The sequence below is a fragment of the Echeneis naucrates genome, chromosome 10 (genome assembly GCF_900963305.1).
Source record: "Echeneis naucrates chromosome 10, fEcheNa1.1, whole genome shotgun sequence".
Classification (NCBI taxonomy): Eukaryota; Metazoa; Chordata; class Actinopteri; order Carangiformes; family Echeneidae; genus Echeneis; species Echeneis naucrates.
This window is the reverse complement of record NC_042520.1, coordinates 71,842-94,650: the sequence shown is the minus strand read 5'-3', so window position 1 is coordinate 94,650 and position 22,809 is coordinate 71,842. Positions and strand designations below refer to the sequence as shown.

At 45.1% G+C, this 22,809-nt stretch overlaps 4 protein-coding genes across 15 annotated transcripts; 2 read left to right on the top strand and 2 right to left on the bottom strand.

The window, feature by feature from the left end:
• The first annotated feature begins 681 nt into the window (after window positions 1-681).
• On the top strand, window positions 682-11,395 carry tbc1d9b (TBC1 domain family member 9b). Of its 6 annotated transcripts, none has more exons than XM_029512760.1 (22): window positions 682-924; window positions 1,447-1,557; window positions 1,636-1,754; window positions 1,867-2,098; window positions 2,266-2,524; window positions 2,721-2,928; window positions 3,927-4,105; window positions 4,208-4,343; window positions 4,465-4,615; window positions 4,714-5,046; window positions 5,205-5,407; window positions 5,533-5,615; window positions 5,701-5,830; window positions 5,909-6,007; window positions 6,120-6,188; window positions 7,350-7,590; window positions 7,709-7,774; window positions 7,912-7,980; window positions 8,233-8,286; window positions 9,710-9,754; window positions 9,990-10,087; window positions 10,155-11,395. In XM_029512760.1, exons 1-22 carry the CDS (start codon window positions 807-809, stop codon window positions 10,758-10,760), a joined length of 3,609 nt encoding a protein of 1,202 aa, XP_029368620.1. In that variant the 5' UTR covers window positions 682-806; the 3' UTR covers window positions 10,761-11,395. The 6 variants fall into 6 exon arrangements, with proteins under 6 accessions (XP_029368620.1, XP_029368619.1, XP_029368615.1 ...); XM_029512759.1 differs by having other exon boundaries at window positions 3,927-4,124; window positions 4,197-4,343; XM_029512755.1 differs by having other exon boundaries at window positions 682-946; window positions 3,927-4,124; window positions 4,197-4,343.
• An 851-nt stretch (window positions 11,396-12,246) lies between these two features.
• Window positions 12,247-14,922, top strand: mrnip (MRN complex interacting protein). Of its 2 annotated transcripts, none has more exons than XR_003841165.1 (7): window positions 12,247-12,383; window positions 12,661-12,720; window positions 13,115-13,221; window positions 13,302-13,344; window positions 13,555-13,688; window positions 13,905-13,997; window positions 14,324-14,454. XR_003841165.1 is itself a non-coding variant. In XM_029512769.1 (7 exons), the coding sequence occupies exons 1-7, from the start codon at window positions 12,324-12,326 to the stop codon at window positions 14,699-14,701; spliced, it is 813 nt and encodes a 270-aa protein (XP_029368629.1). In that variant the 5' UTR covers window positions 12,247-12,323; the 3' UTR covers window positions 14,702-14,922. The 2 variants fall into 2 exon arrangements, 1 of the variants encoding a protein (XP_029368629.1); XM_029512769.1 differs by having other exon boundaries at window positions 13,905-13,935; window positions 14,324-14,922.
• A 261-nt stretch (window positions 14,923-15,183) lies between these two features.
• On the bottom strand, window positions 15,184-18,746 carry sqstm1 (sequestosome 1). 6 transcript variants are annotated; one of them, XM_029512762.1, is made up of 8 exons: window positions 18,380-18,746; window positions 17,222-17,317; window positions 16,538-16,824; window positions 16,289-16,436; window positions 16,122-16,190; window positions 15,861-15,997; window positions 15,561-15,735; window positions 15,184-15,484 (listed from the first exon to the last, which is right to left on the bottom strand). In XM_029512762.1, exons 1-8 carry the CDS (start codon window positions 18,546-18,548, stop codon window positions 15,321-15,323), a joined length of 1,245 nt encoding a protein of 414 aa, XP_029368622.1. In that variant the 5' UTR covers window positions 18,549-18,746; the 3' UTR covers window positions 15,184-15,320. The 6 variants fall into 6 exon arrangements, with proteins under 6 accessions (XP_029368622.1, XP_029368623.1, XP_029368624.1 ...); XM_029512763.1 differs by having other exon boundaries at window positions 16,289-16,433; XM_029512764.1 differs by having other exon boundaries at window positions 16,295-16,436; window positions 18,380-18,745.
• A 778-nt stretch (window positions 18,747-19,524) lies between these two features.
• rnf4 (ring finger protein 4) lies at window positions 19,525-22,809 on the bottom strand. The gene is made up of 6 exons (XM_029512771.1): window positions 22,229-22,809; window positions 20,606-20,685; window positions 20,433-20,445; window positions 20,224-20,338; window positions 20,019-20,070; window positions 19,525-19,905 (listed from the first exon to the last, which is right to left on the bottom strand). The coding sequence occupies exons 1-6, from the start codon at window positions 22,308-22,310 to the stop codon at window positions 19,756-19,758; spliced, it is 492 nt and encodes a 163-aa protein (XP_029368631.1). The 5' UTR covers window positions 22,311-22,809; the 3' UTR covers window positions 19,525-19,755.

Genomic DNA, 22,809 nt, shown 5'->3' with positions numbered 1-22,809 from the left:
ACAAAGGACATGTCCTGGTCAAAAATTACTCCAAGGTTTCTTACAGTGGAGCTGGAAGCCAAAGTGATGTCGTCCAGACTGATGAGATGATTAGATAGTATTTTTCTGAGGTGCTTAGGGCCGAGTACAATAACTTCTGTTTTGTCACAGTTGAGAAGTAAAAAATTTCCAGTCATCCAGACTTTTATGTCTTCAAAACAGGCCTGCAGTCTGACTATCTGAGTGACTTCATTTGGCTTCATTGATAGGTACAGCTGAGTATCGTCTGCGTAGCAGTGGAAGTTGATGCTGTGTTTCCTGATAATGTTGCCTAGAGGAAGCAGATAAAGCGTAAAGAGGATTGGTCCAAGTACTGAACCCTGCGGGACTCCATGACTGACTACAGTACATGAGGAGGAGCTGTTGTTAAAATGAACAAACTGATGTCTATCTGATAAGTAGGATTTGAGCCACCTTAGTGCAGTTCCTTTAATTCCAATTTCATGTTCCAGTCTCTGTAGTAAAATATTATGATCTATGGTGTCGAATGCAGCACTAAGATCTAGAAGGAGAAGTATGTGGGAGCAGAGATAAACACCGTGTGCCCATGCATTTATTTAGAAATGGAAACACTTGTTTCCGGTCTCTGATGTCATGACGTTGCGTACATAGTGGGCGTGTCCTAGGTGGTCGGATCCGGAAGTGATGTGCAGTCACCTGACGAGTGAAAACAACATCAGTTTCGTGTTTTCTGCATCCAGGGGAGCTGCCGATCTGTCCCGGTGTTTATTCCGGTGTTTAGTCCGGTGTGTGCCCGTGGAGGAGAGATGTGGATCCAGCCGGAGGAGGTGCTGCTGGCAGGAGCTCTGTGGGTCTCGGAGCGGGCCAACCCGTTCTTCGTCCTGCAGAGGAGGAAGGGACACGGCCGTGGGGGAGGCCTCTCCGGTGAGAACGGACACCGGTCCTGGTCTGTATGACGCACCACAGTCCACTATAGTCCAAGGACAGCTGCCCCCCAACACACACACACACACACACACACACAAACTCGGTTCTAATGGCCCGAAACCAGTGCAGTGTCATGTGGTCAGAGTCCACTGACCTTTCAGCCATTACACGGTCAGTGGGAAGCTGGTCTGCTAGTTGTCATGGAGACTGACCTATCAAACGTCATTATAAGGTGTTACCATGGCAATTGGCAAAACAGATACAGCCAAGTTACGAGACACAGAACAGTCCCACGGTTCATGAACTCATCACGGGTCACTGAACGTCACTAGTGTCGGATTTTGTTGACAAACCCTAAACATAACACATACACCGCCCTTCATAAATACACCCAGACCTGATATAGACCTCATATAGACACAGACACGGGACAATGACCGCCAGAGTGTTCTGGTGTATTACTGGGTTCATGGTGCAGGTGATCTGGTCTTCCTGCTTTAAAAGTCTGTCTATGTGTAGGTCTCCTGGTTGGGACTTTGGATGTTGTTCTGGACTCGAGTGCCAGAGTGGCTCCATACAGGATCCTGCTCCAGACTGCAGACTCTCAGATCTACTGGAACATTGCTTGTGGTAAGTCACCTCACTGGACTGGACTGAACTGGACTCTGCTGTACTAGACTGGATTGGACCTTGTGCTGTGTCCTTCAGGCTCATCCAGGAAGGAGATCACGGAGCATTGGGATTGGCTGGAGTCCAACCTTCTTCAGACCATCTCCATCTTTGATAACGATGAAGACATCACCACCTTTGTCAAAGGGAAGATCTCTGTACGTCACTTCCTGTTCAATCCTTTCCTTTCCTATCGCCTCCTGTCACTTCTTGTTAGTCTGTCTCCTCTGCCTGTGTGAACCCATCAGTGAGTGATGTCACTTTCTCCAGGGCATCATTGCGGAGGAGAATCGGCTGAAGCAGGGGGAGGAGCAGGAGGAGGACTGTGGGAAGTTCCGGGAGGCAGAGCTAAAGATGAGGAAGCTGTTTGGGATGCCTGAAGAGGAGAAGCTGGTGAATTATTATTCTTGCAGCTACTGGAAGGGACGTGTCCCCAGGCAAGGGTGGCTCTACCTGTCCGTCAATCACCTGTGCTTCTACTCCTTCCTGCTGGGCAAGGAGGGTAAGAGTGGCCAACCACAGGCCATGGTTTAAAATGCCATCAACTGGAAAGAGGAACTTTTGAAAATACAACAAACCTGTAAAGGTCGGGGTGTATGTGTAGTTAGACGGGGGTATATGTGTAATTACTAAAAGCACTAAGCAGATGATACGCCCTCTTTCTCTCAGTGACCCTGGTCGTTCCGTGGACTGAGGTGACCCAGCTGGAGAAGAATGCAACGCTCGTGTTTCCAGAGAGTGTTCGTGTCAGCACTCGACACACTGAACATTTCTTTTCCATGTTCCTCAACATCAATGACACCTTCAAGTTGATGGAACAGCTCGCCAGCATCGCCATGCGTCAGCTGCTGGACAACGAGGCATTTGCCGCAGACCTCTCACTGCCCAAGCCCTGCAAGACCCTGAAGAATGTCTCTGCTCTGAAGAGGTTTCATTGACCGTGCACCTGACATCAGGCACAAAGTTCACAGGGCTGAGGTTGACTGAGGCTGAAACACAACCCCAGCACACTGTGTGTGTGTGTGTGTGTGTGTGTGAAACCCTTTAAAACAGGAAAACATCAAACTAACACTGACCTTTGACCTGAGTCTTGATCAGCTGTTTCCTGTGTGTCGATGCTGCAGGGACCTTGATGCGCGGGCGAAGAATGAGCGATATCGGATGACGTTTCGACTGATGCAAGATGAGCGTTTGGATGGACACACTGACTGTACACTGTGGATGCCGTTTGCTAAGATGCACGTGGTTGGACAGTTGTTTATCTCCAACAACTACATCTGTTTTAACAGCAGAGAGGAAGATCTGTGTCAGCTCATAATCCCGCTGAGAGAGGTAAAGTACAACGTTAGCAGGAATTCATACAAGATGAGACCTAACACGGTAGGGTCAGTTGAGAATTCCCTGCCATGGTAGGTTTCCGTCCAACTGGTCTATTTTCTTCATTTGAAGTCCATTATCACTCTCTGTATTGTGCTCCAGCAGCATATACAGAGTTCTGGTGCCTGACCTGAAGGCAGTCTTGCAATCTTTCAGGAGCGATGTCGACCTGGCTGATCATTCAGGGTTTCTGGTTAGGAAAAACTTGAATGATTCCAACTGTAACATTATCAATTGATTCCTTAATGTCAGACATTATGGTCTCAGTGTGTGCAGCCAGGTCTTGGTGTTCAAATATATTCCAGCGTGTGCAAAACAGTCCTGATGCCGAATATGCCTGAAATAATTCCCGGATAATCTGTTATTTCTGCTAGGTATCAAAGAGTCACGTCTGGCTGTTCAAACATCAGACAAATCGAAATATCAGTTTTAAAATCTTTTGAGCAGAATCCATGAAAGATAAAATAATTCCGATGTTGGTTCCTTCCACATAAATATTATATTTCACAGATTTCCAAAAAATGTCAGTAAAAGTGATGGACTTCCTGTTGTGTCTGAGGGGTTGCAGCACACATTTTTTATCTGGTGCATTAACCAATAGGAATAACACAATGAAACAGGAAATGAGTGTGATATGTGTCAGATCAACAGGGACTGAATTTGGGAAACTTGATAAAAGTGGTAATGTTTGATAGGCGGCTGAAATCTGACATTCTCTTTGCTCCCATGTAGGACTAGATTCACAGTGCTTCTATAGATGTGCTTTTCAGAGGGAAGGCCACTTCCTGTTTCTGCTCTGTCGATAATGTGCGAATGGAGATAAACATTTAGATTTGTGGCGTGTTCATAGATTCCACATTATGAGAAACATTTGGATCGCTTACTTTCTCAGAAAAACTTTAAGATCGGACCGGACATGACAAGAAAGTTACCCATGATCCTTTGCTCTTCAGGTATCCATCGTGGAGAAGGCAGACAGCAGTAGTGTCTTGCCATGTCCTGTCTCCATCAGTACCAAGAACAAAATGAACTTCCTGTTTGCCAACCTCAAGGACAGAGACTTCCTGGTCCAGCGCATCTCCGACTTCCTGCAACGTACACCTGACAACACATGGGGGGACACCAGCCCGCTGTCTCTGATTGGTCATTCAGTATGTCACTCATGTCACAAATGTTCAGATAAAGTGTTTCCAGTTCATTCTGATTTGTTGATGTGTCCTCAGGCTGCCTCCAGTGCTCCCTCTTCCTCGACTGCAGGATGTGAGTCTGTCCACAGGGGACGTCATTACCACCCTGGGTTGCCCACTGCCCGACAGGCTCTGCTGCAGCTCTACCACCAGGACGGTCCGGAAGACCTGGGGCCCAAAGCCGTGAGTTCAAGTCCCAGCTTCATGCTGAGTCCTTGGACCATTCGAAGGACCAGATATTAAGTCTGTCTTTCTGTCTCTGTGTCTGTCGCATCACATCCTTCACTGCCCCCATTGCCTGCAGATGAAGGAGAAAATGAAGGAGGAAGGGTGGAGCCTCCATTTCTCAGAGTTTGGTCGCGGCGTCTGCATGTATCGGACGTCCAGAACCAGAGAACTTGTCCTCAATGGGATTCCAGAGCGCCTGAGAGGAGAGCTGTGGCTGCTGTTCTCTGGTCAGTATTCATCCATTCATTCAGTCATTCACCTGAAAGCAAAGCTGGGGCTGCTGTTCTGTGGTCAGTGAACTTAAAGAATTAAATTTTCCATCCAGGAGCTCAGAATGAGATGGCGACCCACCCTGGCTACTATGGTGACCTCGTGGAGCAGGCCATGGGACTGTGCTCATTGGCTACAGAGGAGATTGAGCGTGACCTCCACCGGTCGATGCCTGAACACAGAGCATTTCAGAACGAGATGGGCATCGCTGCTCTGCGCCGCGTCCTCACTGCCTACGCTCACCGCAACCCTAGCATCGGATACTGCCAGGCCATGAACATCGTCACCTCCGTCCTGCTGCTCTACTGCACCGAGGAAGAAGCATTCTGGTTGCTGGTGGTGCTTTGTGAGCGGATGCTGCCTGACTACTACAACACCAGAGTTGTAGGTCAGTGACAGCAACGTGCTGCTGCTTTGACCTCTGACCTTCTGTCAGTGTCAAGGTGTAGCATCAGTACTTAGTGTTACTAGGTAGTCCCCAATTTTGAGTCCAGTTGTTAGTCGGCACCAGTATTGGGATCCAAGATGTGGCCTGTGTTCCCACAGGAGCTCTGGTGGATCAGGGGGTGTTTGAGGAACTGACCCGGGCCTTTCTGCCCCTGCTCTATGAGCACATGCAGGAACTGGGAGTCATCTCCACCATCAGCCTGTCCTGGTTTCTTACCCTCTTCCTGTCTGTGATGCCATTTGATAGCGCCGTCCTATTGGTCGACTGCTTCTTCTATGAAGGCATCAAGGTCATCTTCCAGGTACTGACCCACTGGCCACTGACTATCAACTAGTGACTGACTGGTGAATTAGAGTATGGGTGTGTCAGCATAGCTGTCTCTTCACCTCTAACCTGTCAATAAATTACTGTACTCTGTACTTGCAGGTGGCGCTGGCTGTTCTCCATGACAACATGGACGCTCTGCTCACATGCAGTGACGAGGGAGAAGCTATGACCATCCTGGGCAGGTAGGTCTTAGACCAGAGTCCGGAACCGAGTCCACTGGTTATACTGAAAATTACATATGATGTGCATGTCCATATGGCTGTGCAGGTATCTGGATAATGTTGTGAATAAACAGACAGTGGCTCCGCCCACCCCTCACCTGCATGCCCTGCTGACGAGCGGCGAGGACCCTCCTCCTGAGGTTGACGTGTTTGAGCTCATCAGGTCATCTTATGAGGTCTGTTTCCTGTATCTGACCCAACTAGGTCTAATTCCTGGTGTGTCTCTGATCCCAGTTTTTTTGTTCTCCGAGCAGAAATTTGGCAGCTTGCGCGCTGATGTTATTGAGCAAATGAGGTTCAGACAGAGGTTAAAGGTCATTCAGTCCCTTGAAGACACGGCCAAGAGGAGCGTGGTGAGTGACAGTAGGGTGGTTCAGACTGATGCTAACATGTTAATGTAGTGTTTAAAGTTTGTGTATGTGTGTGTGTGTGTGTGTGTGTGTGTGTGCGCGTGCGCATGCACAGGTGAGGGCAATGATGACAGAGTCAGCCTTCAGCATTAAGGAGCTTGAGGATCTGTACTGTCTCTTTAAGGTCAGAATCTACAAATGTTCCTCTCGAAACAGGAAGTGAAATGAATCAATCACCAAAACAGATAAAAAAGCAGTTGTCAGGCTTCTTTATGTTAATGGAAGATTTGTAATTTGTATTATTATTATTATCATCATCTCTGTTTTGGGTGACTCTGCTTGACTAATTGGCGCAGCAGAATGCCATTTGCCTTTGGATGTGTTGCCAAAATAAAATTGTGATGTTCCCTCTAGAGGACAAACTGCATAACTACAACAAACATAAAATTTTTTAATTATCATCATCAGTATAAACGCTGATACCGAACCAGACCCCTGAGGTCCAGGCCCGTGAGATCCAATTTTTTCTGTCAGATCTGAACCACACGCCACCACATCTGAACATGGTAGTGACACAATAACTCAGCTGAAACTACCATATTTTTTGCACTATAAGGCACACCGAAAATCCTTAAATTTTCTCAAAAATCGGCAGTGCTCCTTATATATGAATTCTTGTTGTGCTTACTGACGTCAAACCAATTTTATGTGGTATATGTGGTTTATGTGGTAAGCAACAAAGCTGCTACGCTTGATGGATTGTCAGAGCATTACCAGCTGAAAGAGGGACGTTGTGTTAACGTTGTTCCTTGGTTGGATATGGGCTGCAACGTCAGACAACGTTAGATAACTTATTATGTTGTGCTGACAACCAACCACCATCCAACATTTAGTCAGTGTTACCTCACTATAATAAGACGTCAAGCCAACATTAGGTTTTTAACGTAAACCCAATTTTCAAATCCATATTATAATCCAATTATAAGCAAATGTTGGGAGACAACATTGTTCCAAAGTCACACTAACTTCAGGTGTTTGCTATTGCTGGCAACGATAAACCAATAAGAGAACAGAATGCAGTATGCTTACCTCCGCCACATTTTGTAATACCGGTACGTACTGTGCTTCAAAAAAATATTACTGTACATTTATGTGTTTGAAATTAAATCGCCCAACTGTTACACTCACACACTGAAGATGACGAATTTGATGGATTTGTGGAAGACGCATGATTTAAAATGTGAGTGTATATTTCTGTATTTGTCGCAACCTTATGGTCCGCAAAATATGGTAATGAAGTCCTCAGTGTAGACCAGGTCCTCAGCCTGCCCCCCTCCTCCCTCAGTCCAAACACATGACCGGATGTTATTGGGGCGCCAGCAGCTCCGCGGTTCAGCGTCATGACCCAAGCCTGCCCTACCTGGAGCAGTATCGCATAGACTCCGCCCAGTTCAGCCATCTTTACTCCGCCCTTGCCCCCTGGACTTGTGGAGGACACACCCCCTGCCTGTCAGCCCGCCTCTTTAGGCTGCTGGACCAGAACCAAGACGGACTGGTCAACTTCAAGGAGTTCATCACCGGACTGAGTGAGTTTGTGTCACATCGACTACACAAGTATACAACAACTGTTACAACAGCTATCCAATAAATTGTGTCATTGTGTAGTTGTCGTGTGTGGTCTCATTGCATGTTGTGTGTCTGTAGGTGGGATGTGTCATGGCGACATGACAGAGAAACTCAAACTGTTATACAAGCTCCACCTCCCCCCAGGTAACAGACACATACTTCAAAGTTTGTATCAGACCGTCCCCTGTAGACTGTCCCTATCAGACCGGCCCCCAGACTCCACTTTCACATATTCCTTAACAAATGTCCTTGATAACGTGTTTTGTTAAATTGTTTTTTAGCTCTGTGCCCTGAAGAAGCAGAATCTGCTCTGGAGGCGACAAACTTTTTCACTGAGGATGAACTACAAGGTGAAAAATGTTCACTGCTATTGATACTTCTTCCAATAACAAAGTAAACCATCCTACTTCACTAACTCTACTAAAACTACTCCTGTGACTTGCTCTCTACACCTTTATATTTCTTAAAATGCTCTGATTTAAAAAAAAATTTAATCATTAACACAAATCTGAGCATTTCCTCTCACTGTACATCTTCTTCCCCTTCCTCACTATCCTCTCCCCTTTCTTCTTCGTTCTTCCTCTCGCTGTGTTTCTCTCCAGAATCTTCCTTCTTGTCTGATCTGGACATTTCGGGGCAACAGGAATTGACATCAGGTTAGTGTTTTGCGCTTTGAGGAACTCGGCAGGGTCTGTACTACAAAGCCGGATTTGAGCTAAAGTCAGGTTAAGTCGTTGTTAGGGTTAGGGTTATCATTCCTACAAAGATGGATCAGGTCTTACCGGGATATATCAAATCAAGTCAAATCAGATTTATTTGTAAAGCCCCAAATCATAACACATTGCCTCAACTGGTTGAGTGAATGATAGATAGATAGATAGATAGATAGATAGATAGATCACCATGGTAACTGATGCTGAATGGCTAACCAGCTCCAGAACAGATTATGCTGGAGACTGAGATCACTGAGTATAAAAACCACACCTACTGACCAATGAGGGCTGTTAGAAACTGAGATCACAGTCTGAGGACGACCTCTTGGAGCGCAGAGTCGAGGCAGATGCCCCCCCCGAGCCTGGTTCTGCTTGAGGTTTCTGCCTCTTAAAGGAAGTTTTTCCTGCTCATCGGGGGATCTGTTGGGTCTCTTTAAATAAATTTATAAAGAGTTTGGTCTAGACCTGCTCTATATGTAAAGTGCCTTGATGTAACTTTGTTATGATTTGGCGATATACAAATAAGTCTGATTTGATTTGATTTGAACTGTCAGAGGGTCCTGAGAAGACCAAGAGTTTTCAGAGAAAACCTATTTGATCCCTCAGAAGAGTATCTATCTGAGACAAACAGACTGATGAGACTCGATCCTTCTGAGAGCTTTTAGAGCCGTTTGAGTCCACAGACCCTCAGAGGAGTGCTGACGGCCCACAGACTGTCTGTCATTACTTTAGCTCTGGACAGAACCGGATACAGAGACCTGAACCAGAACCCTGAACCTGAATCCTGCAGTTCCTCCACACAGTGACGCATGATAGAGGTTTGTTGTTTCCAAGACACTCAGGACAGAGAACTTTATCATCCAAGTTGGACCTGAACATGCGACCAACGTCATCTACACATGATGTGACTCCATGATGAACGGCGTTCCATTAAAGGAACACACAGATGAGATTATAGGCGTGTTGACACGATGGGCCAATCAGATATTAGAAGAATCTACATTGTTAATTGTTTAGTGTTTACTGTCATATGTAAAGAAAGTAAAGAAACAAAAGACCAGGACCAGATAATGCATCTGTTCCACATCCTTCTGGGCAAATGTTTCAGATAGTTCCAGTACACAAGAGGGATAATCTTGATCTGGGATCCTCCAGGATCAGCTTTAAACTACCTCCAGATGTCATAGCGTGTTTATTACTGTGACATCACAGAGGGGTGTGGCCAGAGGGTCACTGATATGGAAAGTCAAAGCCTTGACTCAGGGTATCTAACGTAACAACTGGGGTAACTGCTCAAACTCCCTGGGGTAGCTAGTTACCCCATAGTTACTTTGACCTCACTATGTTGATTCTTCTTTGTTAACAGGTGAGGATGCAAAAGATGGACGAGCAGACAGTGAGGAGAGAAAAGGTAAATGCCCCACCCCATTTGACAGGTGAGGTACTTGTGCAGCTCAGGTGAAATGTTTCAAGGTGAACCAGTGGACCAGGTCCAGAGTGGTCTAAGTCCAGAATTCCAGAAAATTTCTATTGAACAGTTTCTGGTCTAAAGTGAACTTTGGTTGGATATGTAGTTTGTACTGTTGCATTGCACCATTGGAGGAAAATGGCTCTGACCTCTGATCTGTGACCCGCTGTTGTTGCAGAGGAGAAGGTTAAGGACTACAGGTACTACCTGAGGATGTGGGCCAAAGAGAAGGAACCCAAGAGAGAGACCATCAAAGACCTGCCACGGATGAACCAGGTGAGGTTTGGTGGGGTCAAATGAAGGCAGGTAAAGAGTAGTGGTAACGCTGTCTTTGTGTGTGCAGGAGCAGTTCATCGAATTGTGTAAAACTCTGTACAACATGTTCAGCGAGGAGCCGTTGGAGCAGGAACTCTATCACTCCATCGCCACCGTGGCGAGTTTGCTTTTGCGCATAGGAGAGGTCGGCAAGAAGTTCAACAACGGGATCAAGAAGACCGAGCCCCTGGCCCCTGCACAGACCCCAACTCCAAACCCTCAGGGGGAGGACACGCTTGGCGAGGGTTGGTCCAATGAGCGTCAGGTGTGCCAGGCACTGGCTGACGCCCAGCTGGAGCCCGGAGGTCTGCAGGCGTCTGATGAGGAAACCAAAGATGACACGTCGGTGTCATCGTACTCTGTGGTGAGCACCAGCTCTTTGCAGTGTGAGGACATTGCTGACGACACCGTGCTGATTGGCAGCGAGCAGAGGCGGAGCAGTACCCTGGATGTTGATTGGTCAATCACTTTTGAGCAGGTGCTGGCATCACTTCTGACAGAGCCACCGCTTGTTGACTACTTCGAGAGGAAAGTGGACATCCAGAGCAAGATGGCTGCTTGTCAGGCCCAAAGGGCAGTGGAACGTCAGATAAGCTCCGCCTCTGACAACGAGCTCACCCAGAACTCTGTATAACTTCCCTTTATCTGTCCACCTGACTTTTACCTGACCCACCTTTACCTGATATTCTTCAGCTGATTGATCGGGTGATGATGTCAGCTCATGGTGGGAGTGTCCTTGATGCGACAGAGAGAACGTGAATATTTTGATGGGTATGTCACTGACCCTTGTAATTGAGGCAGATGGGACTAAACCCTGCTGAAGGTCCAGGTTCCTGTTTTACACTTGCTGTTGGTATTGGTGTGACCATGGTGGTGATGATGATGAACATTAGCTCCATGAATAAAGAAGTGGGTGCTTCATTTAGAGGAAATTCAAAACAAACGTGGCTTTGGTTTCAGGTCACTGATTTTTATCTGTATATTAATAAATTACAAGCTTGTATTAATGTTTGTTTCTCCAGATGACTTCACACCCGGAGACTTTTAATTTGATGCCATTGAAGCCTTGTTATCTCACTGTGTGGTGACATTATTCCTGTTTACTTCATGTTGGATGATGGTGTTAGCAAATGTTTTTGTGTTTTTTGTTTTTATTAGTTTTTTTCTCTCAACATTTCTGTAAATACTGACCCACCTGATTTTTAATCTGTTGTATTGATCAGTTATTGATCTGTATTCTGGTGTCGTAATAAACACTACAGGAAAAAGCTTCTTCTTTGGTGTCACTTTTATTTAAAACATGAAGTCAGTTTAGTTTCTGGTCGTATCTCTTTAACATTCATTTAATGATTTAAATTATAGGATTATGTTATTTAGAGAAAACACAAGAAACTTGTGTGACAAAAAATGGACCAGACTCAGTGATTACCTTCCTAGCAACAAACTTTCGCCCTGCTCTATGTGCCCTACAGATAATATCCAACTAGGCCAGGAAGCGGTGATAACTATCATGTCTTTGGGGTCATCAGGTGGGAACCTCCTTTCGTCGGTTCGGGTAGGGGGCAAGAAAGTATAGAGGGTGCAGGAGGTGGAGGACAAGCTACACTAGCAGATTCAGCAACTTAACTCACCTGAACAGTCCTATACTCAAACAAAACCAACACAACAAAACAGGTCAACTCACCTGGGCTAACCACATGGTGTCAAAGAGGCACAAATACAAAGACAACTATCTCAAACAGCACCACTGTCAACTACTCTAACCTCTCACCAACTGCACCAGTGAAAGCGTGGTGGGGATAGAGACCCTGGTTCGGGTAGGGGGCATGAAAGTGTAGAGGGTGCAGGAGATGGAGGCAATACAAGCTACACTAGCAGATTCAGCAACTAAACTCATATATATATATATATATATATATATATATATATATATATATATATATATATGAGCTGTAATGGCTTTATTGTTTCACTGACTCTAATTATCCCCTACTTTCTGAAATAAAGTGTCTGACTTATTGATCAGTGACGAACCTCCGGCCTGCAGGGGGCGCTCTGAAGTAACACACTGCTGGCGTTCTGACGTCATCGCGTCATTCAGTCACATTTATCCACACTTCAAATAGACCCGGGAAAACGACCAGCTCCGTAAGGACCGGAACCAGGACCAGATCCCGATCAGTGGGAGACTTACGCCATGGTTCAGGAGTTCCACGTGCTCAGGTGTTCCTCCTGTGAGAGTTTCCAGGTTCAGCAGGTAACGGCTGCTAGATGCTAAGCTAACACGCTAACAGGATCCCCCGATCCGTGACATCAATTAAGGTCTGATTCTGTAAACATATGAATCCAGACTTAAGACTTTTGTCAGTGAATGTGTATCCATTCTGTGGCACACAGCAACACAACAACAACAACAACAACACAGAAACATAACACACACACAACGCGAAAGAACTTTCTCACGACCTTATCAAATTAAGAACCATTAGAAACAGCGGTTGATTGTTTGTGTTTTCCCGGTGTGTGTCTTTCAGGTGAAGAAGGTGAACAGGTGGAGCTGTAAAGTTTGTGGACAGAAACAGTCGCTGCTTAAGGTCAGAAAACTACTTAAGGACTGAGTGTTTAAGCTCCATGGGTTTGCTCTGTTTACAGGACCTGGACCTGAGGCCTGTATCACGAAGCTGGACTAACATGTCCTGGATCTCTCTTCGCTATCTTGCTTCACTTATCCAGACATCCATAATCCTGATCAGCGGCCCCATGAAGCTTCTCTCGGATCACAGAGAAGACAAAACGAGCAGCATATTTCACAATGGAGGAGCAAATTGTAATATTAACGAAGTATGAATACAATTATTAAAAAAAAACCGCAGACTATAATTTGCTGGATAGGATGAACGCTAGCTTCGTGATACAGGACTCAGGTCAGTAGATCGCGGTTTCATAGATATCACCCTTTGACTTGTTGACTTATTTGATAATTGACAGGAGTTTGGGCGGGGCTCTGGGGCCGACTGCAGACGTCATGTTCAGAGACTGAATGCCATGAGAGGAGCCATGATTGAAGAGCATGAGCACAAAATTTTGTCGCCATGGTAACTAACCACTGCAGTCCGATCAAAGTTCCCTCCTGTTGTTCAGGTGATCTTACCTGTATGACTCCTAATGTTAACAGGAAACAGGTGGAGACAGTCGGAGAAGAACAGCATGACGACCAGGTGAAAAAACACACAAATGCGCGCGCGCGCACACACACACGGTTGGTCTTTAGCGTTATGATGATACTCGTTAGCATGCACCCAGCCTCTCTCCCAACTCACACGCCAACCCTTAGCTATTGACCTCAAAGTTCATAGATCGGCCAACATTTCGACACTGTGAGGAAAAGACACGATGTAGCTTTGACAGGAACGCACCGATGTCTGTAGGCGAGACACACTCAAGTGAGCCGTTGGAGCAAGTACCTAGATGCAGCAAAGGAGGAGGAGCAAGGGGTGGAACCACAGGAGGATTACGTTTTGATGGACAGACAGCAGCTCCTTGGTGACAAGAAGGCTGTCAGGTGAGTATATTGCAAGAGGCCCCGCCCATTTGTCGGTCAGCTGTTTATAAAGTACACACCTGTAGAGACCGCTGATCTGATGGATCTAAGGGATCAGTTACTGATATCATGGACTCATACCTGTGGGGGTTCCTCAGCCCTCAGTTTTTTGTTGAATAATTAATTATTGTTGATTAAAAAAAATTCAAATTTTGTTAACCCTCTGCATTCTGACAGGAAGCGAAAGAGCGCAGAGACTCCATCACAGGTAACAAGGTGACATCAACCACAACCTAAACTAACTCTGACAGATACAGGGGAGATAGATGGGTGAGTGAAAATGAGATCAATTCCAATTTTATGTATATAACTCCAAATCATCACTGAATTACTTAAAAGCTCTTTGCATGTAAAACAAGTTCAAAAGCTGTAAGGAATCATTTGGAGAGACCCAACAAATCCCTCTATAGACAAAAATTTGGTGTGTGTGTGGCAGATGGTCAGCCCCCCCCAATTTCAGCCTAAAGCAACATAACTGCAGTTAAGCTTTTACTCTTAACTACAGGCTTCATCATGAGGAGGGTTTTAATCCTGGCCTCGATCAGAGCCGTTAAATCAGGAACCAAAGCTGCTGCTTCTTCTCTTCTTGTCTGCAGTCAAGCTGCTCTACTCTGACGAGGAAATTGGTGAGACCCTCAACCAGCAATCTGAGCCAGCCAAGAAAGATTGGGTCTAGTTCTCCCCACATGACCCAGGCCAGTCCTCTCTGTAACGGGGGAGTTAACCCTCCTAACTCCTGTAATGCTCCAGCCTCCAAGTGGATGAAGTTCCTCTGTTCTGATGGTCAGGTGCAGGAGGAGGATGAGTCTTCTGAAAGTGGGCGGAGTCAACCAGAAAATATGCTCTCCTTCGATGCTGTAATCACGAAGCCCCGCCCCCTTCTTACCAGTTCCTCGCTGTTTCAGATGGAAGATGAATTCAACTTTAATGATGACTTCCTGTCTTGTTTTGAAGATCAACAGTTGAACTCCTGAAGCTGCACAGCTGTTCTGTTTGGACGGTTGGTCTGGTGACAGTTCACACCAGAACGTTCGCCTGGTCTGTCTCTTTTTCTCAGCAGGTTGAAGACCGTGACACAATCATTCAGCAAGTCTGGCACTGGTTCTGTTTTAATTGAACCAAACACCAGCTGACTGATCAGAGGCTGAAATGACCAATAATTTAATTGTTGATGCTTTAGAAGAAATAAACTTATTCATACAAATGACACTGATGATTGAAGTGATTGGTGTATCAATTGTTTGTTGAAGCTGGACCAGATCTGATCATTGACCACCAGTTTTTCTGATTTTTACCTGATATCCCTAAAACCTAATTAGACGTTATATTTTGAGTCCATCTGCGCAGGCCGCCCTCCAGCTCTGTGCTCAGCCCAGATAAATACATGAGCTGTAGGTATCAACTCTGCTGTGATTGGATATGACTGATGTATGGCTATTGAATGATCAATAACAGACTCAGTTCATGTTTTAATGTTTAAACTGAAAACAGTCGATTAGGTATTACAAACATTAATTGATGATTACAGTTACAGGAAATGTCATTATCAGCTCATGTTTGATTGGTTCAGTGTGGGTGAAGGAGCTGATGTCATTATGGCTGGCGTGGGCGGGGCTGTTTGGCGTACTGGATGGTGTCAAGTGCAGCTCCAATGTCAAAGTTTTTAGCTTGAAGGAGTCGAGTCAGCCAACCCCCCTCGTCAGTGAAGCCCATGGACAACATGAGGGACAGGGACTCCACCAGGCGGGGGTCAGCCTCTGCAGGGGGTCAGGAGTCATTAAAGGAGGGAGCATTTTCAATTATGTCAGACCCAAGTGCAGGAGTTGGACTTACCTTGAGGCAGATGAGGGTACAGAGCTGCCTCCCTCAGACCTGTTGGCCCCTGGTTTCCTCCCAGTGGGGGCCCCTGGCCCTGTGTTCCAGGCTGGAGGGACTGCAGTTCTCCAGTGGAGGGGTCGACCTCTCTGGAGCTCAGGTGAGTCCATTCCTCATCAGAGTCTCTGCTGACCTGAGGGTCACAGGTAAGAGACTGGTTTTACTTTATTCCATCTGAACCTATGGTCACCATGGTAACAGACTCTTCCTAAGCTCTGACTTAATAATTTTTTTTTAAATTGTTGCTGATGAACTGACCTTTAACCCCTCACTGGCAACACTCTCTTTGCTGCCGCCATCGATCTCTAAATCACCCTCAGCTGCCCCAGTCTGACAGGGAGGGGCTACCTTGGTCCTCTGACCCCCATGCTCCACATCAATGTCCACATCAATACCTGCACACATGACATCACTTCCTGTTTGAGACCAGGTAAAAATCAACTATTGCATCATATCACTTCAGGAGTGACAGCTAATCAGGAAATATTAATCTCAGGCATCAGCAGTGACCTTTCTTACCCAGTGGACTCAACATGGCTGCCACACCTTCACCAATGTTCTTCAGAAAGTCCACATTAGCCTGAGAGGCTGTGGATAGAAGTCAGAGCTCATTTATGATGTCATTAGTCAGGACAAATCAGAGATCAGTGATTTATTATTAATTAAAGCAGGTAACAGTTCTTCACAATGACCAGAGTCACCCATGGGTGTGGAGGATCCATCCTGGTCCTGGTCTTTGCCATGGCCCTGATTGTGGGTCTGTCCCTGGTTCTGGTTCTGGTTCCACATGCAGTGTCTCATCCTTTTCATCCATTTCCCCCGAGGGAACCACTGCTGTCAGACGATCAGAGTGTTAAGACACCTCATTGCAGTGATGTCACACTATGACATCACGGCTGAACATAGGAACATACCCTTCCTATGATGCCCCTCACCTGCAGTGGGTGCCAGATGGGCAGCAGAGCATGCTCAGTGTGCGTCCCTTGAGCCTGGCAGCTGGAGCAAAGGTCATAATTTGGACAAACTGAACACTTGAAGCGAGTTCCCACCACTGGACCGTCACAGCCATCACAGGTGACATTAGGGTGCAGTGCAGGGGGTGGGGCCAGATGAGGAGCTCCAGGTGAAGGTGGGGGGGGTGGGGCAAAGGTGAAGGGAGGGAAGGCATGGAGAGGAAAGTCCCGACGATGTTCTTTCTTCTCTGAAGATAAACAAATGCAAACTGTTTTTATTCAGTATCTTTTTATTATTATTATTATTGACATGGTTATAATTTATCATTATCGGCTTGGGGTCAGCCTGACAACACAGGTTGTTTAGGGTTACCCAAAACCAAAGGAGGAACTGGAGAGTGGTGCTGGGGAGGCCTGGGCCTGGTTATCTTTCTGGGACCAAAAAAGACAGATAACAGCTTGTAGCCTTTGAAGCTAAAGGACAGTGTGTTGGAGATTCTTCTCTATGAGATTGTGATTATGATTAATGTGTTACTGCACTGCTCTAATTTACGACTCTTGTATATTATTCATCGTTTCTGACAGCACCATGTGAAGAAAAAAATCTCTTCAAGAGCAATGACTGCTCATCTCTGTTGTCACTGTGATCACCAATGATGTGTTTACCTTTGATAAAGAGGCGGAAGGTGTTGTCCTTCATACAGGCCTGACCCATCATCAGTTCATCATTAGAGGAAAACGCCACCAGGTCGCCATCTTCATCTGTAATGCCATTATCATCAGTATGATTGCTTCCCTTATTAAAAATCACATTATTTAAACCTGTACTTCTGTACCTGTAAAGAAAAGCTTGTTAATGAATATTCATCACCTCAATAGTGCTGAGTGAACACAGAAATACACTCACATCAAACCTAAAATAAATTTTCAATCTAAGTCTAATTTAAACATGATAAAGATTGTTTTTTTATTATTATTATTATTATTATTATTATTATTATTATTATTATTATATAATAGTCCTCACCCAATCTTTTTAGGTGAGGACTAGGACACTCAGTGTCTAACTCCCTAACAACAAACTTTCGCCCTGCTCTATGTGCCCTACAGATAATATCTAACTAGCCCAGTGAGCAGTGATAGCTAAAATGTCTTTGGGGTCATCAGGTGGGAACCTCCTTTCACTGGTGTTTGGTCTAGTTCGGCCACAACACCTCCAGGAGGGTAGACAGTGATCACTGGCGTCCCTGAGTCACTCCCCTAAAGCCAGCCATCACCACTCCTCACACAAAGACAACTATCTCACACAGCACTACTGTCAACTAATCCGACTTCTCACCAACTGCACCAGTGAAAGTAGGGATGGGCTACAGACCCTGGTTAAATGTAATTTAAAGAGTATCCAACCATAACAAACCTACTTTGAGGTTCTTTACACATTAAGAACAAACCCTTTCCAAAATTATTTAAAAGGTCAAAACAGAGACAGTTGCCGGAAAAACTTCCTTTAAATCTGATCCCCAAAAAGACGTTCAAACCCAACCACACACCACAGTGGGAAGAGTCAGCACACCTGAGCTCACCTGTTCTTCTGACTGAAAACTTTTGAGGGTTTTAATTGGCTTTTTATTTATTTATTTATTTATCTATTGTTTTTAAATTAGCTTCAAGCCACATCAGTGATTTTTTTCTTCATCGTAATCTGGTTTGTGAGGAAGTTTTACTTAAGATCATTCACTGAGAAGAACCGAATCCTGTCTGTGGTGCATAGACAGTCTGTTTTTGTCTTTCAGGATCAGACTTATTATTATTTTATTTTCTTACCTCTGTAATACAAATTAAAGCCGTTGTTTTTCAGGTTATTAAAGACCCCCTCAGTTTTCCGGCTCAGATACTCGAAGCTGTTGAAATTGTCCGGATCCACCGCAAACCTCCGGATCTCTTTCACCGACTCGTCCTTCCCCAACAGGTAGGCCTTCACCGTCACCGACATACTGCTCACCGAAACGGACCGGACCGAACCGAACCAAATTCCGCACACTCGGACTCCTGACTGCCCGCTCACAGTGGACCAGACTCCGTGCAGAAAACAGACACGTTACAGGCGGACGAACTGACAAACTTTGTGACGCAGTGTTAAAATCTTTGAGTTTACTTTATGTTTACTTCCGCGATAAACGTCATCATTGTTAGGCGACGCAAATTTTATTGTGACCTGTAATTGGTTCACTCCACTGATCCGCCCAGTCAACCAATGGGAGGCCGAGCAGTGACTAAGCACTTTCCAATGAGGGCTTTCCCTTCCTCGTCGGCAGACCAATCAGATTCCAGCTGGACGAAGTTCAGACTTGAAGCTGAGTCACTGTCATGAGACAAGATGGTGGCCTCACTGTGACATTAAACCTCCATGAAAAACAGATTACTGACTCCAAAGTCTCTGAATTTACTGCACTTATGTTTCCTGGATGTACATCTTTGAAGAACAGTTGGTCAGAGGTTAACTTTTCTGACTCAGATTAAATTGTTTATCTTCTCATTCACAGCTTCATCCATTATTCTTCACATTCACATGTTTCTAAGTTTTCATGCTGCTGATCAACTTTTCATTCAGCTAACGAGTCATACTGATGAAGCAAACCGACATTGATCACGTGAAACCTCAAAACTGTTAAAACTTATTTTTTAGATCAGTAATCACTGATCATCCCGGAGTATGTTTGTTTCTTTTCTTTGTACCTTTAATTATAATTACGCCAACATGACGTTGATGTGAGTCATCAATCATGTGATTTGAGTCTGTGATGAGTCAGAGTGACAAGATGAAAACAAACAAAACATAAACAGCTGTGAAGTATGAAGTAAGTGCTTCAGTGCACTGTGTACTACATTAGAATACTAATACCACAGTGTACTGACATGATAACTCAATTTTATTCTTCTGATGTTTCAAAAACAACGCATTTTCACAATCAATTGAGTTTCTTTTTTATTATTTTCTACTTTTACACACAAAAACAGTTAACAAGACAAAACATAGACGAGCTAGAAACAGAAGAAAAAAATTGACAATCAGATCTGACTTGAAGCTTCTTGTTTCTGATAAAAACAAAAGTGTTTCAGCAGCAAAACATCGGATGACGCTATCAATGATGTCACTGGAAATATATGTTGTCCAACAGCAGCAAAGTTGTGTGATGATGTCAAATGTAGAGGGGGTGGTACTGGCGATGAGTGAGTCTCTTCCTGCAGGTGGGACAGGTGTGCGACGATGTCAGAGCATCTCTCAGACATTGACTGCAAAACACGTGACCACATTTGGTGGAAACAACCAATCGGCCACTGTCAACAATCTGTGGAGGAAACAAAAACCAATCAGGGCCCAAACCCAATTTTGTTCAAAGCAGCCATTCAGATTGAAGGATTCAACCTGCTGTTCAGATGAGATCCCGTGTCTTCATCTCACCTCAGAGTAAGAGTCCAAACAGACCGGACAGCTGATCGTTCCTGGAGTTGACCTGAAACAAAGTGACTCTACTGATTCTACTGATTTCTGATTTTAATGTTTCTGACTCTTCTTTCACCCTCAAATTGCTGGAAGAAACCTGGACTCAGTGTCGACAGGGATAGGTCTAATCCCTGAAAGAGATAATGATGGGTCAGTCTAATACCTAGATGTGTGAACAGATGACACAGTGGCAGTACTGAGGACAGGAGGCATATCCTCATCTTCATCACTGCTGACGATGTAACTCTCTCCTGTGGGGACACTCGTGTTCTGAGGACCTGAAGGAGGACACCCAGACACATGTTGGAAAGGTTTTTAAATTAAACTAAACAACAATAACAAGTTGTCTAAGTGAAAGTGAAACAGTTTTACCTTCATCCACCAACTGGACTCCAGCAGTCGTCAACAAGACAAGATCCATCAGCATTAGCAATAACATCACACAACAATGACTCTGATCACACAACTACAAATGTGAACACAACATCAACACGTCTATCAGACAATCAGACTGACTGATTATCAGTGTGGAATTGTGTTGTTACCAGCACTGAGTCGTTGTGTGTGAGGTCGACCACAGTAGCTTCTGATCCTTCACAGGTCAGATCCACCACCTCCTCCACACCTGAACACATCACTTACTGTTAGTTATTTCAACACATTAACCAGTTACTCGTTGTTTGAATGGATCCAGTCATCAGCCAAAACATTATGACCACCTGACCCTGGAGGTCTGGACTCATTTCGACCACTGAAGCTGAGCTGTGGGATCTGGACCAAGACTTCACCTGCGTATCTTTTAAGTCTTGGAAGAGTTCATCCCATAGATGTGGGCCTGCATTGAAATCTGAAGAAAAGTCAACACCTTGAACTGGTTGTTATTCCTCAAACCTCATGAATGTTGTTCAGTGAGACAGAGTGCTTGATACTGCTGAAAGAGACCACTGACATCAGGGAATACTGTTTCCATGAAGACCTGGACCTGGGTCTGAACCAGGTTAACATCACTGCTACGTGTCACAGTAACCACATGAATGGAGGACTTATGATGGACCATCTCCATGTGCTAGCCGTCTTCCCATAATGTTTCCTGGCACTATGTCTTCCCGAAATAAGAGGATAAGAGAATGCATACCCCTCCACCACCACGAACTGGCAGGTATCCATGGTAATCATATATCCATCCATCCATCCATCCATCGTCTACCTCTTATGCGTTTCCGGGTTGCGGAGGTGCTGTGCTGGAGCAAATCTCAGCTCTCATTGGGCAAGGGCAGGGTCACCAGTCCAACATACAGAGACAGACTCACACTCACACCTAGGGACAATTTAGACATGCCTGTCTTTGGACGATGGGAGGAAACCCATGCAGACACAGGAAGAAAATGCAAACTCCACGCAGAAAGTCCCCAGGCCTGGGAACTGAACCTGTGACCTTCTTACTGTGGGGGAACAAAGCTAAACACTATGCTGCCGTGCTGCCTGGTAACCAGATAATGGGGGCTTTTTACCTAGTGGTGGTCATAATTTTATGGCTGATGGGTGGAGATGGTCATTGATGTCGACATTAAAGGTTTGAATAAACAAAAGTGGCCATGACCTTCACATTTATGCTCCAGACCACCAAGGGAATTTTACACTGAAATCCATTTTCATTATCAAATGGATTCAAGTGATGATTTCTATACATTGCGTAATTTATGATGTTGCTATTCACATTTACACAAATGCCACAGATTTTAGAATTCTGACATAATTGATTAGTTATTGGTCATTTAATTTTATTTGTGTGAACATCACTGAGGCTGCTGCAGCTTCAACACTGAGACATGAGCAAGTCAGACATTATTGATATGATGACATCATCAACACTGATTCTGTCCTTAATCTGAAGAAGAGCAGATCCCTGATCACACTTCAGTATATCATCTTTTTCTTTATATAGGTGAAATGAGGTCCTGAAACAATCCCCACAATCCTTTGCATGGATTGCAGGGATTGTTATCACCTTTCTGATTATGAAAGGTGATGAATAACTGAAGTTATTCTTGTTCATCACTGATCATATCATTGTCTCTGGGTCAGAGTATCATTATCAATTGTTGCTTTATCCTATTAGGACAAAAACAATACTTAAAATTAAAGGAAAAGTACTGATCTGTACTAACTGTCCTCAGTGTTGTCCATCACATCAATGGTCTCTGTGGGGGGGAGTGGGTCGACATCAGGCATCCTGTTAACGTTAGCCATCCTGCTGGCAGCTCTGTTAACTATTCTGCTGGTCTTTGTGGCAGGTCTGGAAACCAGAGGACTTCCTGAGGTCCTCTTCCTCTTTTGAGCCTGGACACATGAGCACAGATGTCACAGCTGCTGGGGCAGGGGGAGGGGGCTTCATCCACCCAACATGTTTCTTGGAGGTGTTTGAAACTAGTCTCTTGTCTACAGCTCTGTTTATTTAGTGTCTACAGAGGTTCACAGCTAGGATGCAGCCCCTGATCCAGCTCATGTCTTCTTCTGTCTACTGCGTGTCTACGGATGATTGCAGGCAAAGTGACGAAATCGATCAGGTGTTGCTCATAAAACTACAAACGGTCAGAAAGAAGAAGATTATTCTGACTCACAGAGCTGCTCATATCATCAGAGACCCAAGAGACAGAGGACCAAGGACCCTGAGGACTCTGAGGATGCTGGACACCCCGGAGACCCTGCAGGCCGAGGACTATGGACACCAAAAGAGCCTGACAACTAA

Bases quoted from the DNA above. Each gene is read 5' to 3' on its own strand.
- tbc1d9b (XM_029512755.1), top strand. From the start codon at position 685: ATGTGCAGTCACCTGACGAGTGAAAACAACATCAGTTTCGTGTTTTCT. The intron at 1,755-1,866 runs GTACGTCACTTC...CACTTTCTCCAG, and splicing joins TTGTCAAAGGGAAGATCTCT to GGCATCATTGCGGAGGAGAA. The intron at 7,775-7,911 runs GTAACAGACACA...ATTGTTTTTTAG, and splicing joins CAAGCTCCACCTCCCCCCAG to CTCTGTGCCCTGAAGAAGCA.
- mrnip (XM_029512769.1), top strand. From the start codon at position 12,324: ATGGTTCAGGAGTTCCACGTGCTCAGGTGTTCCTCCTGTGAGAGTTTC. The intron at 12,721-13,114 runs GTCAGAAAACTA...GATAATTGACAG, and splicing joins AGAAACAGTCGCTGCTTAAG to GAGTTTGGGCGGGGCTCTGG. The intron at 13,345-13,554 runs GTGAAAAAACAC...CGATGTCTGTAG, and splicing joins AAGAACAGCATGACGACCAG to GCGAGACACACTCAAGTGAG.
- sqstm1 (XM_029512762.1), bottom strand. From the start codon at position 18,548: ATGTCGGTGACGGTGAAGGCCTACCTGTTGGGGAAGGACGAGTCGGTG. The intron at 17,318-18,379 runs GTAAGAAAATAA...ATGGCATTACAG, and splicing joins CTTTAATTTGTATTACAGAG to ATGAAGATGGCGACCTGGTG. The intron at 16,191-16,288 runs GTGAAGAACTGT...TTCTATCCACAG, and splicing joins CATGGGTGACTCTGGTCATT to CCTCTCAGGCTAATGTGGAC.
- rnf4 (XM_029512771.1), bottom strand. From the start codon at position 22,310: ATGGCTAACGTTAACAGGATGCCTGATGTCGACCCACTCCCCCCCACA. The intron at 20,686-22,228 runs GTTAGTACAGAT...TGATGTGTTCAG, and splicing joins GATGGACAACACTGAGGACA to GTGTGGAGGAGGTGGTGGAT. The intron at 19,906-20,018 runs GTGAGATGAAGA...TTTCCTCCACAG, and splicing joins GTTTGGACTCTTACTCTGAG to ATTGTTGACAGTGGCCGATT.